This window comes from Thamnophis elegans, chromosome 7 (assembly GCF_009769535.1).
Source record: "Thamnophis elegans isolate rThaEle1 chromosome 7, rThaEle1.pri, whole genome shotgun sequence".
Classification (NCBI taxonomy): Eukaryota; Metazoa; Chordata; class Lepidosauria; order Squamata; family Colubridae; genus Thamnophis; species Thamnophis elegans.
In genome coordinates this window covers 33,467,647-33,485,051 of record NC_045547.1, presented here as the reverse complement: position 1 = coordinate 33,485,051, position 17,405 = coordinate 33,467,647, and the positions used below count along the sequence as shown (strand labels likewise).

The 17,405-nt window shown below is 39.8% G+C and overlaps 1 protein-coding gene across 4 annotated transcripts in view; it reads left to right on the top strand.

Moving 5' to 3' along the window:
• TCF20 (transcription factor 20) overlaps nt 1-17,405 on the top strand; it is a 167,133-nt gene that overhangs the window by 123,904 nt on the left and 25,824 nt on the right. For all 4 annotated transcript variants that reach the window (XM_032220891.1, XM_032220890.1, XM_032220892.1 and 1 more), the window contains one exon: nt 10,833-16,457. In XM_032220891.1, coding sequence (XP_032076782.1) covers nt 10,869-16,457 — 5,589 coding nt within the window. In that variant the 5' untranslated portion in view covers nt 10,833-10,868. The remainder of the gene's footprint in view (nt 1-10,832; nt 16,458-17,405) is intronic.

Genomic DNA, 17,405 nt, shown 5'->3' with positions numbered 1-17,405 from the left:
AAGCAGTTTTTTATGAGATTTAATAGCAATACCACTTGACTTATATACGACTTCACAGTGCTTTACAGCCTCGCTAAGTGGTTTACAGAGCCAGCATATTTCCCTCAACAATCTGGGTCCTCATTTTACCAACCTTGGAAGAATGGAAGCCTGAGTCAACCTTATTATTAATAATTATTATTATTATGTGGTTAATCTTTGGTGAGATTCACAGCCTTTGGGGCTGGTTGATAGCTCAACAGCTCGAGTCCTAACCAAGGACTTAGGAACTGTTAAGGTATCGTCGGAGGATATAAGCTGTTCCAAGTAGGGTGGTTTTTTGTTCAAGTCTGATAAATTTAACATTTCCAAATAGCGAGGTAGCCCTTTAGGTATTGCTCCAAGGGCTCCAATTACAATCGGGACAACACTCTATTTCTTTCTCCACAGTCGCTCAACTTCAATTTGCAAGTCCTGGTACTTTGTGATTTTTTCTTGCTGTTTATCTTCAATTCATGCATCTCCAGGTATTTCAATGTCAATGAACCATACTTTTTTCTTTTCAACTATTGTTATGTCAGGTATGTTGTGGGCCAAGTGCCTGTCAGTCTGAATTCTGAAGTCCCACAAGATCTTTCTCACTCTCTAAAACCTTCTGAACCTGATGTTCCCAGTGTTTTTTGCTGTACTCGAATCCAAACTTTTGGCACAATTTCCAGTGAATGATCTTAGCAACGCGGTCATGGCATTGTAGGTAGTCAGTTTGTGAAATTTTGCTGCACCCACTGATCAAGTGGTCGACTCTCTCTCATTACAGAGGCAATATTTGCTGTTGGTGGTGACATGTTAAATTTTTGCCTTCGTGCAGTTTGTGGCTAAGGCTTGTTATTGAGCTGCCAAAATAAAGCCTTCTGTTTCTTTTTTCAGTGCTCCTGATCTTAACTAATTCCACATTAGCTTTTGGTCAGCTTTGCCTTCAATACTTTTCACGTATTGGCTATGCATAGCTTTGTTTTTCCAATTTTCAGCTCGCTTCTCAATTACATCTTTCTTATATTCAGCTTTTGACAGTTGTCTTTAAAAGACCATCTTTATTTACTTCCTTAATCATTGGTTCTTCACTTTTCTGGATGTAATCATTCAAGCTGTGTTTTTCTTCTTCCATAGTTTGTTTTACTTGTAGGAGTCCTCGACCACCCTCTGCTCTTGGTAGATATAATCGGTCAACATCACTTTTAGGGTGCAAAGCATGATTCATTGTCATAAGCTTCCTTGTTTTTCTGTGTGTGTGTGTGTGTGTGTGTGTGTGTGTATGTAATGTATGTATGTATGTATGTATGTATATATATTATTGAAATAAATACTCCCTTTGGTGAAGTAATATGACACTTCAGTTGTAGGTACTGTAGTTATATAATTGAGAACATAATTCACAATGGCAAACTAGCATAAGCAAAGTGTGGCTTCAGTTTCTGTTCAGCCATGAAGCTCTGTTAGTGGTAAGTTTGCCATAATTATCTTGCAGTGATTATAGTTGGTAATTATAATTGAACTTGAATTTCTTAATCAAAATCAGAATATTAGTATACAACCTACATGCCATATATTTTATATATAATGCTGCAGTTTTTGTGGAACTGACTTCTTGATCTTGCATGATGATGTCTTCAGCTGTTTACTTGGCACTGTTTCACTTAATCAGATCACCTGCCAAATTCCTGATCTCTCCTGTAGCACATAGTATTTTCCCAAAATTACTTTTTCTTTCCTTTTTGGATTTTGAGTAACTTAAAGCAATATAATATGATTCACATTTTCCATCTAAGTAAGAAAGTCCGTGAATCCACTAAGGTCCAGAAGCAATTTGTAAAGGAGACATACATTACAGAACTCTTGGTGACCTTGAGGGGGTGGCCTCCTGAAGTGTGGGGGACTGAATCACTATCATTATCAGTAGTTTACTCTTTTTCCACATTGAGCGGTATCCATTACTTCCATGTTGCCTATCTCTAGTTTACTTAATAGGTTTCAGATAGACTGAAACTTATTAAGGTTCTAGGTAAAGAATTAGCAGAGAAAGCAGGACTAAGAATCAGTTCATATAGTAGCTATAAACCACCTTGATTCCCAATGGCAATGTTAGTTATGCATTTTGACCCCGCTGTTATAGAAAGTCTGTTCCTATCAGAAATATTGTTGCTATCATCACTGAGAGGCTAAGTACCTAGCTTAAAACTAGAGATTTCAAAACAGAGGAGGCTGAGAAGCAATTGTAGTGAGACTGTTGCTATTGTAAGTATATGTAGAAAATGATAAAATTCATATTAGTTGCAGTTAGCTGGAGATGGTCTTTATTTTAACATGTGAGGTTGATTCTGTTTTTGTGCATAGATGTGCTTTGACTTGTTGAATCCTAGTGACTGCTTGGACAAATCCCTGCAATTTTCTTGGCAAGGTTTCAGAAATAGTTTGCCATTGCTTGCTTCCTAGGGCTGAGAGAGAATGATTGGGTAAAGGTCACTCTCAGCTGGCTTTGTGCCTAAGGCGGGACTAAAATTCCTGGTCTCCTGATTTCTAGCCTGCAGCCCCAATCACTGTGCTAGACTGGGTCTCTGAGGTTAGGTCATAGCCACCTCTTAAATTTTCCTACAAAATATATGCTGCTGAATATTTTATATTTGTAATTTTTCATCTATATAATAATATATGTTTCTGTATTTTCTGGGTTTTACCTGTGTAGAGTGAACTCTTGTTTATCAGATCACTTTTGTTTATTGCAGTACTTTTAAGATATTTTCTCTGATGTTTTAGTTACTACATAACTCTGTATTCTGTAAATTATTTTTATTGTTATAGGTAGTATTTGACTTCTGACCACAGTTGGGACTGGAATCTCAATTATTGAGGGAAGGGGTCATTAAGGAGATACCCATGTAAGTGCTTCGCGCAATGATCATAATTGCAGAACTCCCAGTTGCAGTTGTTAAGCAATCTCTCAGATTGTTAAGTGGATAGAGTGAAAGGCTGCTTGCTGGGAGGATTTCAATTTCATGTGAATCTGAAATCCTTCTGGGAGATAGCCCTTTCACTCTCAACATTCCTGCAGCCCATCAAAGGATTTCTTCCATGCACGGAAGGGAAGCTGAAATCTTCATGATTTGGGCTCCTGGAATTCACCAAGGGATTTCAGCTCACCTTCATCCGCTCTGTTTGCAACCTTCCCTGCTGGCTTCCCCATTGACTTTCTGATGATCACAGGTCACTTAGCAACCAGTTGTAAATGTAAGCCAATTACCAAGCATCTGACCTGCAGTCATATAACGGGTGTGTGATGTTTTATGTCAGTCAGGTAGTAAAATACTCTTTCTGAGGTTCTTTGGACGGTTGAGGACTACCTGTATGTGAAGGATTGGGAAACTTGGGTTTCATATTTGCAACACTCCGAGTAAAATTTGGGCTACCTATTTCACAGTGGCACATAATCAACTCAGGCATGTTTTGTATGCTCAATATGGACCAGATGTTTTAGTTGCTTCCAAGAAACCTGAAGTGTTTTTGTTTTTAATGGAGTTGATGTCTAAAACGTAATCCATATTATATTTCTATCAAAAACTAAAGAATAATTCCAGAGTTGATATAACAGTATTTACAGTTTCTTTTTAAAGAATTGAATATTATAGAGTGATTGCTGGCCTTAAAAATAATTACATTGGTTTCAGTGGATTTAAATTTAAAATTGATTCATCAAAGGTTTTTATTTCAAGTTTACACCCCAAAGAATTGCCATGTGATTTTCTTCACTGTAAAAAATATGAGTCATTGACTCATATGATTTAATCTTATTAGTCATTGACATCTTTTTGAAATAACATTAATGTAACTAGATTTGTAGAGAAATCTTTTAATATTAAAGATATTAATGTGTTGAATTATTCCATATTCACACATACACACGTGTGTAGGTGTATGGGCAGCAACATGATGGAGATTTTAATAAGTAATTTAAGGATGAATCTTACTGTAAAATAAATACCTTGATCTTTATTTTTGTTCAGTTTTTTTTACCAGTTACAATTATTTTTTTATTTTTTATTATTTATGGAGGGTTTTTTTCTTTTTCATGTATAGATGATGTGCTAGATCTGTTTGCTGACATTATATATCCAAAACAGTGCTATCAGAGAGAGATGAAATGGTATGAGAATGAGATGACATAAGTTTTTTTTTTTTAGAACGGATCATCCCAAACGAATAATAGAATCAGTGTGGTCAATATTACAGACTACTCGTTTAATATTATAGGGTGCAAGTACTAGTAAAAGTGTTATCTAATTTTTATTAAACTGCATTAAATTATAATATTGCAATAACTTGTTTAAAAATGAAAATTGTAGTACACTGGTAACTTGAAATTGTAGTACACTAATAACACAGTATTTTCTACTTCTGCATATTGATTTTTACCTTTTTTGCTGGAGGTTTGAAGTTGAAGCTTCTATGGGAACTAGGATCTTTACCATTTAGTATGCAAATTTATTTCTTGGTTTGGTGTATTTTGATTTCCCCCCATTTTCCATATCATTTAAAATTGAGGAAGAGGAAGGATTGGGGGGAGGAGGAAATTTTAACTCGTTAGATTTTATTTGGTTCCTAGGGCTTATATCCAGTTGCAGATAGATACTTTTGCGGAAGAAAATTATTCCAGGAATATTTTGGGATTTTTAAAATTATACTACCATACTTTTTGGAGTGTAAGACACACTTTTTCCCCCTAAAAGAGGGTAGAAATGTTGATGCATCCTGACCCCCCCATGTCCCGTTTCCCCCCCAAATGGGCCTTTTTTTTGCAAAAAGCAGGGCATGCAGAGGGTTTGGGAGGCCTGCAGAGTGATCCTGGGGCTGGGGAGAGCAAAAATGGGATGCGTGGGGGGTTTGGGAGGCCAAAAATGGCTCCATTTTTTGTGAAAATGGGCCCGTTTTTTGCAAAAATGGGGCGTGCAAATTTGGGACACCTGCAGAGTGCTCCTGGGGGCTGGGAAGGGCAAAAATGGGGCATGCAGAGGGTTTAGGAGGTGTGCAAAGTACTCCTGGGTATTGGGGAGGGCAAAAATGGGGTGTCTGGTGGGTTTAGGAGGCCAAAAACAGGCCCTTTTTTTTGTGAAAACGGCCCCATTTCTCGCAAAAACAGGGCATGCAAATTTGGGGAGGCCTGCAGAGTGGCCTTGGGGGCTGGGGAGGGTAAAACAGGTCATGCAGAGGGTTTGGGAGGCCTGCAGAGTGACACTGGGAGCTGGGGAAGGCAAAAATGGTATGCGTGAGGTGTTTGGGAGACCCAAAACAGGCCTAGTTTTTGCAAAAATGGGAAGCACAGGTGTGGGAGGCCTGCAGAGTGTCCTGGGGGCCGGGAAGGGCAAAAACTTTTCTTGCTTTCCTCTTTGAAATCTTGGTGTGTCTTATACTTTGGTGCATCTTATAATCTGAAAAATACAGTATATACTTACCGTGTTTCCCCGAAAATAAGACAGGGTCTTATTTTCTTTTTACACACAAAATATGGCTTGAGCGTTATTATGAGGGGAGGGTTTATTGTTTTGGGGTTGCCGGGTGGCTGCTCTCTGGTACGCGCTATGGTTGTCCACAACCCACAACCTGGCCCACAACCATAGAGCATACACCCAGAGCGGCCACTGCCAGAAAACTCGGTTTGGAAGCCGCAGAAAAAGCCATGCGGCGGCGGTGGCAGCAAAGGTCCCCTGACTCTATGGAGAGAACTGGGCCAGGGCATCGTGAGGGTGGGAGGTGCTCAAGCGAGAGCGGAACATCCGGTCATGCAACCCCCATTTCCAACCGTGCAGAGCGCCATTCACTGCCATTTTGAAGGTGCCAAGCCGTGGGAGCCGGGTGGCGGCGAACATGTGCTCACGCGGTTTGGCGATATCCCTAGGTCAGTGAATGGCGCTGTGCCCGGCTGGAAAGGGGGTTTGTCGGGTGGTTGCTCATGTGTGTGGTTGCTTCATGGCTGCTGTGTTACGCTGCTGCGACAGCGCAGCACAGCCATTTGCCCATGAGGCTGTGCCCAGCTCTTTGGGAGTCCGCTTGCAAGAGATCAGCCACCCGGCAACCCCCCTCTTCAGCTGGGCACAGAGCTGCTCATTACCCTAGTGGTATCCCGAAGGCGCTAAGCAACGTGATCACCTTTGCCTCCCCCCCCCCCCCCGGTTCACTCGGCTTGGCACCTTCAGGATACCGCTAGGTTGGTGAGCGGCGCTTTGCCTGGCCGGAGGTGGGGGATTGTCCAGGGGGCTTATTTGCGGGGGAGGGCTTATATTTTTCCCCATCAGAAAAATGTGGCATGGCCTTATTATCAGGACATGTCATAATTTCGGGGAAACACAGTACAAATCAAGAAATTTAATTCCTAAAGTTGATGAATAACAACTAAGTTTTTGGAAACTGTTAGTTTAGCAAACATATGACAAAGATAGATAATGTTAAAACATATTCTTGAGTAGTCAGATATTTGGACTCTGGGGCAGGTTTAGTTGTGCATTCCATGAATTTGAATAATAATTAAAGAGATCTTGCATGTTTTCAAAAATATAATATCTTCTATGTGTATCTATTAATTAGCCATGTGTGACTGACAGGCCTCTTGATAAAGGAAATAGCCTTTGGTTTTTGATCATTTATAGTTATTCCTCTATATAGCAATAGATTACTGAGGTTTTTGCAACATTGGTTGCATAAAGAAATATTGCAGTGGATAAACCTCCTAGTTTAGGGGAATGAAGCATTTTAAAAATCAAAATTGGCCAGTGTATTGATGTGGAATTGATCATTTATCCACATGTGTTATCTCTAATTTGTTTTTGTTGTCCCTTTCAGTATTGCAATTTACACATTGCACTAACCTCTTATATTCTGATTTGTCATAGCATGTGAGGTAAGTTAGTGAGATTTCCCTAAAAGCGAAAGTGTATTTTTCTGTTTTATCTTCATCAATTATAATCAGTTCCTTCTAGTCCCTGTCTTCCCTTTTCCTTCTTTTTCTTCCTTTCTTTTGCGTTCTCAAGTTTTTTTTTAATCTCACCTTTATTATTGCTCTCCTTCCTGCATCTTTTTTTCCACCTTTTTATTCCTTCAGGGAAACAGTGTCATTGATAATAGACTATTGGCAAAATGATAAAAAGTGTTTTCTGACCAGTGGCAACAGTGATAAATCAGACATATTAAATTGACATTTCAGTAAACAGTAGTAACTGCAAGAATATCACCATTTAAATCAGTAACAGAAAAAGTCAATAGCAACTACTATTTTTTTTTGGACGGAGTACATCAGTGTGTCAGGGGTGGGATTCAAATTTTTTTACTACCGGTTCTGTGGGCGTGGCATGGCTTGGTGGGCATGGCAGGGGAAGGATATTGTAAAATCTCCATTCCCTCCCCACTCCAGGGGAAGGTTACTGCAAAATCTCCATTTCCTTCCAATCAGTGTGTATGCATGTGTGGGGGAGAGTAGTTAGTGATGATTAGGGTTCATATTTTTTACTTGTGAAAAATATGATCTGTGTAGTGCCTGATTATAAATATTAAAAACTCAAGCAATCTTGTTGCTTTTATCTTCTCAGTGCTAATTTTTTTAAATAAAATTATGCAGTCTGTTGTAACTTTAGGAAGTATTATTTATTTCTTCAAGTCTATATTATCCATTTAGTGTTTTAACTCTAGCCTTAGCTGGTTATAACAATTCTAATATATTACTCCAACAATGAAACACTTAATGAAGATACTGTAATTGGCACCGGAATTTCCATTGGTAAGCAATACGATCATAAAATGCAACATCAATGATCGCACCATTTACCAATGAAAATTCTGTCACTTCAAGTTGTTGTGAAGTGAATCACTGCAGATAGTTAAAGAAAGATGTCATATGATCATGACTTCTTGCCAGCTTCCCTATTGACCTTGCTTTTAGGAAGTCAGCAAACTTCTGATCATGTGACCACAGGATCCTGCAACGTAATTGTGAGCCAGGTTCCCAAAACGTGATCACATCATTACATACAATGTAAGTACAAGGACCAGTCATAAATACCACTTCTTCATCACTGTCATAAATTTGAACAGTTGCTGAATGATTGGTTGTTAAATGAGGACCATCTGTAAATGAATTTGATAAATGACTTTATTATGATGTAACTTATTTTTATTGTGCTTTTTATATATAACATTTAAATTGAAAGCCATCTTGAATATTCATTTTGAACGTATAAGGAAAAAAAAGGTAGAATGTTATTGTGGATAGAAGATGTATGGTTGATTGTTGGGTCCTTCTATTTCTCATAATGTAGTTTAAATCATTTTTTTCTTTAATTTGTTTAGAAGCTGGACTTAGACCAGATTATACAGTTGAACTGTATAGAATAGATGTGGCATATTTTATGCGGCTTCTTAAATAGCAATAGCACTTAGACTTATATACTGCTTTACAGAGCTTTACAGCCCTCTCTAAGTGGTTTGCAAAGTTAGCATGATGCTTCCAACAATTTGGGTTCTCGTTTTACCCACCTTGGAAGGATGGAAGACTGAGTCATCCTTGCCTGGTGAGATTTGAACTGCCAAATTGCAGTCAGCCGGCAGTGAGTAGAAATAGCCTGCAGTACTGCACTCTAACCACTACGCCACCATGGCTCATAAGTCTGAACAGAAGCAAAGTATACTATATTTTTCAGAGTATAAGACTCACCTTTTTCCCTCAAAAAATAGGCTGAAAACCTGGGTGCATCTTATACCCTGAATACAGCATTGTGTGCCTCCCCAAACCCCGCCCCCTTCACCAAAATGGCTGTGCATACTTTTAAGAGGCTTTCAGAGTGCTCCTGGGGCTGGGGAGGGCAGAAATGAGCAAAAAACAGGTCATTTTTTGTTCAATGTTGTCCCCCCCCCCCCACCAGCCCTCAGGAGCACTCTACAAACCTCCTAAAGGCTTTTTTTTTTTAATGGCCCATTTTCCCAAAAAATGGGTGCCGTTTTGGGGAGGTTTGCAGAGTGCAAAAACTTTTTTTTTAATTTGCCTCTTCAAAACCTTGGTGTGTCTTATGCTCCAGTGCACTTTATATTCCAAAAAATACAGTAGCTTTTCCCACAGACTTGTAGCTTTCTGCTATTTGCGACCTTTTGTATGTTAGACTACAGCTGTCATCGGTCACAGTTATCATCACTCGTTATGCATTAGGTTAGTAAAAATGTGGGATCAACACTGAGTGGGAAGATTTGTTTCTGATCCTTCTTTGACAATAAAGCTGATTAGATAGTTTTAAGTCAAGCCTTTTTTTTTGTTTCACATCAAGGATTGAAGAAGGTGGGCAGGAGGAATCACATATTTTTCCCTGAGCAAAAATGTCAATAGATATGGGCTCTATTGTATAGTGTTTTTAATGATAAACTGGCCACCCACATTTTTATTTTCTCAAGTAGCTGCATATAATTTTTCCGTACACTTTACTCAATGACCATAATCAAAGCTTTCCCAATTGTGGTCGTTAAGGAGGCAAAGAGCTGCCAGCTAAAGGAAGGAGGGCAGCTCTCTCCATGCGCAGAAGGGAACTTTGGTTGGGTAAAGGAAAGGAGTTCAGATCTTCAGGATATGAGCTTCATTTCTTCAGCCTTCCATACGAGTTCCCCTCCCATCCATGCTCTTTTTCCCCTCCCCAATGTATGTACTGTGGACTAAAGAAGCAGAGCATCCTTTCCGAGCTGTCATTTAATGGTTGTTAAATGACCAGTCGTAAGTCAAGGACTAGCTGTAGTGCACACATACTCAGAGAAGTCAATAGCAGTTCTCTTTTTTTGGAGTGTGGCTTTTGTGGGAAATACTCCTATAATCAGCTGTGACCATGTAGTTGTATATTTCATAATGTTATAATTTTTTTACAGAAAATCTTTCAGAAAACTGTTTCCTATAATAGGAAGAGAGAATAAAGTTTTTAATTTTTTTAAAGAGTTCATTTAAATAAATTACTTCACAAATTTTACTAAAAATGGAATACAAACTAAAAATGTATATAACTATATACATTTTATATGCCATTTTAGAAAAGTTAGGAGACATAACCCGAATTAAATATTTACAGAGTCATGGGAAAGTATTCAGTATTTTACGCTAAATTTGTTTTGCTTAAATTGAAATTTGGTTTATGTGCTCCACCTTTCATATTCAGATTTTTAACTGTGATAGGTGCATGGATGTATACAAATATTAATATTGCTGTTTATGTGATATTTGAATTTTGGGACAGTGGGAAAATGGGAATATAGGAATCTTTCATAAAATCCAAAAGCACCATTGGTGGCATCTCACTCGTAATTTTAAATTATGCTCAATCTGGCAATTATTTTTCTGGAGCTGTAATTCACTTCATAAAAAATGGTAGATGCTTCTTGATTAATATTGATGTACATTCTGTATTTTTCACACCATAGATACTTGTGTTTTCAAACCAGATAAATATTTTAAAACTATTTCAAAGTTTCTCCAGTTCAAATATCCTCTGCTGTGACATATTATTGTAAGTGGTATAGAATTGCTGTTGGGACTGGAGTCATTTTGATATCTGTCACAGCAGCTCTAATATGGAATAGGTGGAAAATAAGTAATAAAAACTATCTTCTAAAATGTTCTTATAAAATATAGTCATTGTCATCCTATTCTGTTTCCATAGCAGAAATTCATGCTCTTAGTTTCCTGAGGGGAAAACAATACTAGGTCAGTTAGTTGATAATATGTATATTTCTATGACTTGGGGGACATGAACTGTTTTGCTGATTTATTTATTTTTTCTCTCTTTCAGGAAGGCTGTTAAGCTGTCAATACGCAGCTGAACAGCATGCAGTCCTTTCGGGAGCAGAGCAGTTACCACGGAAACCAACAGAACTACCCACAGGAAGTACATGGTGCATCTCGGCTGGAGGAATTTAGCACTCGCCAGCAAGCTCAGATGTTTCAGAGCTTTGGAGGAGGTGGCAGCACTAGTGGACGGCGCGAAGCAACAGGAAACTCTGCATCTATGGGTAGTGAAAGCTCTGGACATCAGAGTTATCAAGGTTTCAGAAAAGAAGCAGGAGAATTCTATTACATGGCTTCCAGCAAGGATCCTGCAGCAGGAGGAGGACAACAGCTTCCTCAGCGTAGGCCTTCTGGACCAGTACAGAGTTATGGACCACCCCAAGGCAGCAGCTTTGGGAGTCAGTATGGAAGTGAAAGTCACGTGAACCAGTTTCAAACACAACACTCATCACTTAGTGGAGTAACACATTATCAGCAGGACTATACTGGTCCTTTCTCCCCTGGCACTGCTCAGTACCAGCAGCCGGCATCTAGCCAACAACAGCAACAAGTGCAGCAAATGAGGCAGCAGCTCTATCAATCTCATCAGCCTTTACCACAGGCCTCTAACCAATCTGCCTCTAACACACCTCATTTGCAGTCAATTCAACGCCCTTCAAATCTGCCTTCATCTACTTCTACCTATCCATTAAGAATAGGTCAGTATAGTCAGCACTATCAGCCTCCTGTTTCTTCCTCTTCTTCATTTCCTTCTCCTCAACGGTTTGCTCAATCTGGACAGAACTATGATGGTAATTATACTGTGAATGCTGGTTCACAGTATGAAGGACATGCTGTTGGTTCAAGTGCACAAGCTTATGGGACTCAGTCAAATTACAGCTTTCAGACACAGTCAATGAAAAACTTTGAGCAGTCAAAGTTGACCCAAGGGAGTCAACAGGCACAAGGACAGGGACAACAGTCACAACAACAACAACAACAACAACAGACTCCTCCACAACATGTAATGCAGTATTCAAATACTGCTTCGAAACTGTCTCTTCAAAGTCAAGTGGGGCAGTATAATCAAGCTGAGGTCCCTGTAAGATCACCCATGCAGTTCCATCAGAATTTTAGTCCTATATCTAACCCGTCACCAGCTGCCTCTGTGGTTCAGTCTCCAAGCTGCAGTTCCACACCATCTCCTCTCATGCCAAGTAGTGAGAATCTTCAATGTGGACAAAGCAACATTCCAGTAGCATCTAGAAACCGCATTTTACAAATGATGCCTCAACTTAGTCCAACACCATCCATGATGCCAAGCCCCAGTGCTCAGGGTGCAGGATTCAAAGGATTTGGGCTTGAAGGCTTGCAAGAAAAAAGACTTACAGATCCAGGACTAAGCAGTTTAAGTGCCCTGAGTAGTCAAGTAGCTAATCTTCCCAATACAGTTCAGCACATGTTACTCTCAGATGCTTTGGTGCCTCAGAAGAAAAACTCAAAAAAATCATCAAAAAAAACAGAGAGCTGCACAAACTCAGAAGGTTCCTCTCAAGCAGAAGAACAGCTTAAGTCTCCACTAGCAGAGTCCATTGATGGTGGCTGTTCCAGTAGTTCAGAAGATCAAGGAGAAAGGGTGAGACAACTGAGTGGTCAGAGCACCAGTTCTGACACCACTTACAAGGGGGGTAATTTAGAGAAATCTCAGTCATCACCAGCACCGCCATCTCAAAATGAACCTGCAAAAATCACTACCAGCTCTGCAGTTGAGGAAGAAGTGGCCTCCCCTCCTGATGGAAAAGAAGCCTTGATTTCTGTGGAGGTCCCCCCAAAGATCAAAGAAAAGACAGTTGGTGTGATAGTCTCCAGAGAAGCTATGTCAGGAAGAGTGGAAAAATCAAGTGGACAGGATAAATCCCAACAAGATGATGCTTCTACAAGTGCTCAAGCATTGCCTTCTGCCTCTTCATTGAAAGAGACTAGTCTTGTAGGAGCTCAGCAAGAGTCACAAGGCGGAAATAAAGGAAGCAGAACTGGGGACAGCAACACTAATCATAATGAAGATGGAAACAACCCACCTGGTCATGCTGCTATTGGCTCTAGTTTTACAAGCAGAACAGAGCCTTCTAAATCCCCTGGCAGTTTGAGGTACAGCTTCAAAGATAGTATTGGGGTTAATACGCAAAGAACTTCTGGTACCTTTTCACAGTATCCTTCAGGTCAGGATAAAGGGGAGTTTTCAGTGCATAGTGAGCGAAAGGGCAGGAATGAAAAATTTCCCAGTCTCTTGCAGGAAGTTCTGCAAGGCTATCACCATCATCCTGACAGGAGATATTCTAGAAATGCCCAAGATCAGCATGGAATCAGTGGAAGTTTAGAAAGTAGCATGAGACCCAATGTTCTGGTTAATCAAACAAATGAACTAAGTAACAGAGGCCTTTTAAATAAAAGTATTGGATCTCTTATGGAAGGTTCACACTGGGGACACTGGGATAGAAAATTAAGTGGCAGTACAGCTGAGATGAAACAGATAAATTTGGTAGATTATCCTATACCTAGAAAGTTTGACTTGGAGTCTACAGCTCATGAAGCTGGAGGAGTCTCTGAGAGAAGATCAGTTATTTGTGATATATCACCTTTGAGGCAAATTGCTAGAGATTCTGGGCCACATTCTGGAGGACATATAAGTACTGATGGCAGGAGTGGAAGAAGTGACCGTTTGACTTCTGGTTTAAATCAGTCAGTCATCCTCCCTGGTGGCCTCGTAGCCATAGAAGCCAAGCTAAAGTCTCACAGTGGGCAGATTAAGGAGGAGGATTTTGAACCTAAGACCTCTGCCAACATCAACAACAAAAAATCGGGAGATCATTGTCACCATGCCAGTTTTAAGCATGAAACCTACCGAGGGAATGCTAGCCCTGGGGCTGCAACACTTGATTCTGCATCAGACTACCTGCTACAACAGGATAGCCGAACAACACAGATGAGACGAGGACCTAACAGAATAGGAAGCAGCCGGGAAGGAATGAGAGGTAAATCTCCCTCTCAATTTCATGATCTGGCAGATAAGTTAAAGATGTCACCAGGAAGAAACAGAGGTCCAGGGACAGATCTTCACCAGATGAATCCACATATGGTGCTTTCTGACAGGGTCAATCGGAGTTCCTTACATACTTCTTTCTCTTCAAATTCTGAAAGTTCATCTTTGGCTTCAGCATATCATGGTAATTCCCGATCCCACGTTTATGGTGATCCTAATCAAGGATTGAATTCCCAGTATCACTATAAAAGACAGCTATACCATCAACAACAAGAGGATTATAAAGATTGGAGTAGCAGCTCTGCTCAGGGTGTGATTGCTGCAGCTCAGCATAGGCAGGAAACGGCTAGAAAGAGCCCAAGACAGCAACAATTCTTAGACAGAGTAAGGAATCCTTTAAAAAATGACAAGGATGGAATGATATATCTCCATTCTGGTTCTTACCATGACGTGGGGTGCCAAGAAACCAGCCGTTGTTTGTTGGGAGGTGAAAGCACACTTCAGAATAAATGCGTGGAAATTAAACACATGAATCAAAAGATTCAGCAACATGAATCAGGCTGGGATCTTTCCCGTCAGTTAACCCCTGGAAAGAACAGTGGCTCTCTAGGGACAACAAGTCAGAAAAGATTTATTTCACAAAATAGTGATACACATAGGCGTGATGATGTTGGTGATGTACTTAAATCTGCCAATGCCATGGTAAGAATTCCTGGCCAAGAAGATCAATCCCCTCAAAATCCTTTAATAATGAGAAGGCGAGTCCGTTCATTCATTTCTCCTATTCCAAGCAAGAGGCAGTTGCAGGAAATGAAAACCAGTGGGATTGATGAGAAAGGCCGCATACTCCCTTCATCAAAGGATGGAGTTGATAAAACTCTCAATTCTTATGCCCATTCTTCTCAAAACCAAGATGTTGGCAGATCATTCTCAAAAGGAGAATCATCTAAGAATCTTCCAAGTCCTGATAATAGAAACTGTTCTGGTGTTTCCATCACAAGCCCAGCTAAAACAAAAATTCTTCCCCCACGAAAGGGTCGTGGACTAAAGTTGGAAGCTATTGTTCAAAAAATCACCTCTCCCAATGTTAGAAGAAGTGCATCTTCAAATTGTGCTGAGGCTGGTGCAGATACAGTCACTCTTGATGACATTCTGTCTCTGAAGAGTGGCCGCCCAGACAGTGGGAATGTGGCCAATCATGAAATAGGAGAAGAAAATATAAAAGTAGAAGTGTTAGATCGAGAAAATCAAGTACTGACCAATGAAATTTCTCGGACAATATCTTCTGAAGATTGGCATGATGATGGAGATGAGATTGTGAAAAAAGAAATTTCTGAACATGTCCCTGTTGGCAAGGACGGTTCAGTGCCTATCTTGATTCCAGCATCTTCCCAGAAATCTGTTGGGCAAGTAAGAATAGATGGATCTGGAAATTTTTCTGAATCAAAATCAATTCCGCCAACCAATATTTTGGCTCCTGAAACAAGTGTAAAACCAGAAGAAAAAGATGGAAGTATCATTATGACACTCAAGTCAGATCCCTTTCCTCCAAAGGGATATTTCCCTTCTGGTAAGAAGAAGGGAAGACCTATCGGTAGTGTAAACAAACAAAAGAAGCAGCAACAATTACCGCTTCCTTTAGTGCCAGAAGCAGTGCAGCTATCAGAGGAGACAGTAGACAGTGAACCAAAACCTAAGAGACAGCGAAGGGAGAGGAGGAAAACTGCAGCACAACCACGAAAGCGGAAACCAAGACGAGCTGCTCCCATTGTAGAGCCTCAAGAACCAGAAATCAAACTAAAATATGCCATTCAGTCTCTTGATAAAACTGATACTAGGAATAAATCTTTTTTCCCTTACATTCATGTAGTAAACAAATGCGAGCTGGGTGCTGTATGCACAATAATTAATGCAGAAGAAGAAGAGCAGAATAAATTGATGAGGGGTCGAAAAGGACAGAGGTCATCAACGCCACCTCCTAGCAATGTGGAGAGTAAAGTACTGCCTAGTTCCTCTTTTATGCTACAAGGTCCTGTTGTAACAGACTCATCTGTTATGGGCCACCTTGTCTGTTGCCTTTGTGGCAAATGGGCCAGCTACCGCAACATGGGTGATCTCTTTGGGCCTTTCTATCCGCAAGATTATGCAGCCACACTGCCTAAGAACCCCCCTCCTAAGAAGTCCACAGAGATGCAAAACAAGATCAAAGTACGACATAAAAGTCTGTCTAATGGTTCCAAGACTGACACAGAGGAAGAAGAGGAGCAAGAGCAAAAAGAACAGAGAAGCCTGGCTGCCCACCCACGTTTTAAAAGACGACATCGCTCTGAGGACTGTGCTGGGGCTTCTCGGTCACTTTCAAGAGGCCCTGCTTGTAAAAAAGCAACCACTGAGGGTGGCAGTGTTGCTGAAAATACTTCTTCAGACTCTAAACCTCCCATACCTACTTCTGAAGGTGGTCCTGAGTTGGAGCTACAAATTCCTGAACTACCTCTTGATAGTAATGAATTTTGGGTCCACGAGGGCTGTATTCTCTGGGCCAATGGGATTTACCTAGTCTGTGGCAGGCTTTATGGGCTGCAAGAAGCTGTGGAAATAGCTAAAGAGATGGTGAGTACTATATATAAACAATCACATGTATCTTACAACTGTCATGATATTTATTGCATTCTAATTGGCTTCTTTTGTCATCTCTTAAACATATTGGTACCACTGTAATTTTATGGATTGTTTATGTGAGCCAATGTAATAATTTTACATTATTCAGAATTATTTTGGATTGACATTCATTGAATCATTTTATGCTGTAATTAATGTATTCTTATTAGGCTATACATTTCCTTAAACAAATGATATTGCTGAGTTTAATGCTTGTAAAAGATAACATATCCTTTTGGTCACATTGAATTTTTGTTCATGTGATATGATCATGTGATACTGTACAGGTAATCCTTATCTTACAACCCTGATTGAGCCCAACATTTATGTTGCTCAATGAAGTTACCTTTAGATTGCCAAAGGATTTAGTTCAACTAGTTTCTATTGAATGTTGTCATTTGAGGGTAATTTTTGCATTTTTCATTACTTGAAATTAAGTTTGGGTGACTCTGTGAGTCTGTTTGTATACAGCAACCTGCTTTATCTTTTCTTCTCCAGAGGGTTGGGTTTTTAAAATTCCAAACATTCATTGATCTGCAAAATATATATTTTGTTAGCTTTCTTTCTTGTACAAACACTTTTTTTTCAGATTCGACATCTATCCAAATAATAGTCAGGGTGGAAGAGAGAAGAAAGAATATATTTAAAAATCAGATAACACAAATGAGTTCTGACATCTTAGCATAAATAAAGGCAAACTTGCAAGGACTTCTGAACTCTTATGCTGTCAAGATGTTGTTTGCTATAGAAGGTGAATGGGAGGTTATTGTGCTATAGCTGTTTCTTAGCTTGTCTAATAGTTTAGTTTGCTTTAGAAGTAAAGAGATTTTCATTGCACATTTTAAGACATCTTAAGAGATTGCTATTCTGGATTGTAAGTAGTTTCTTCCATTCATACTG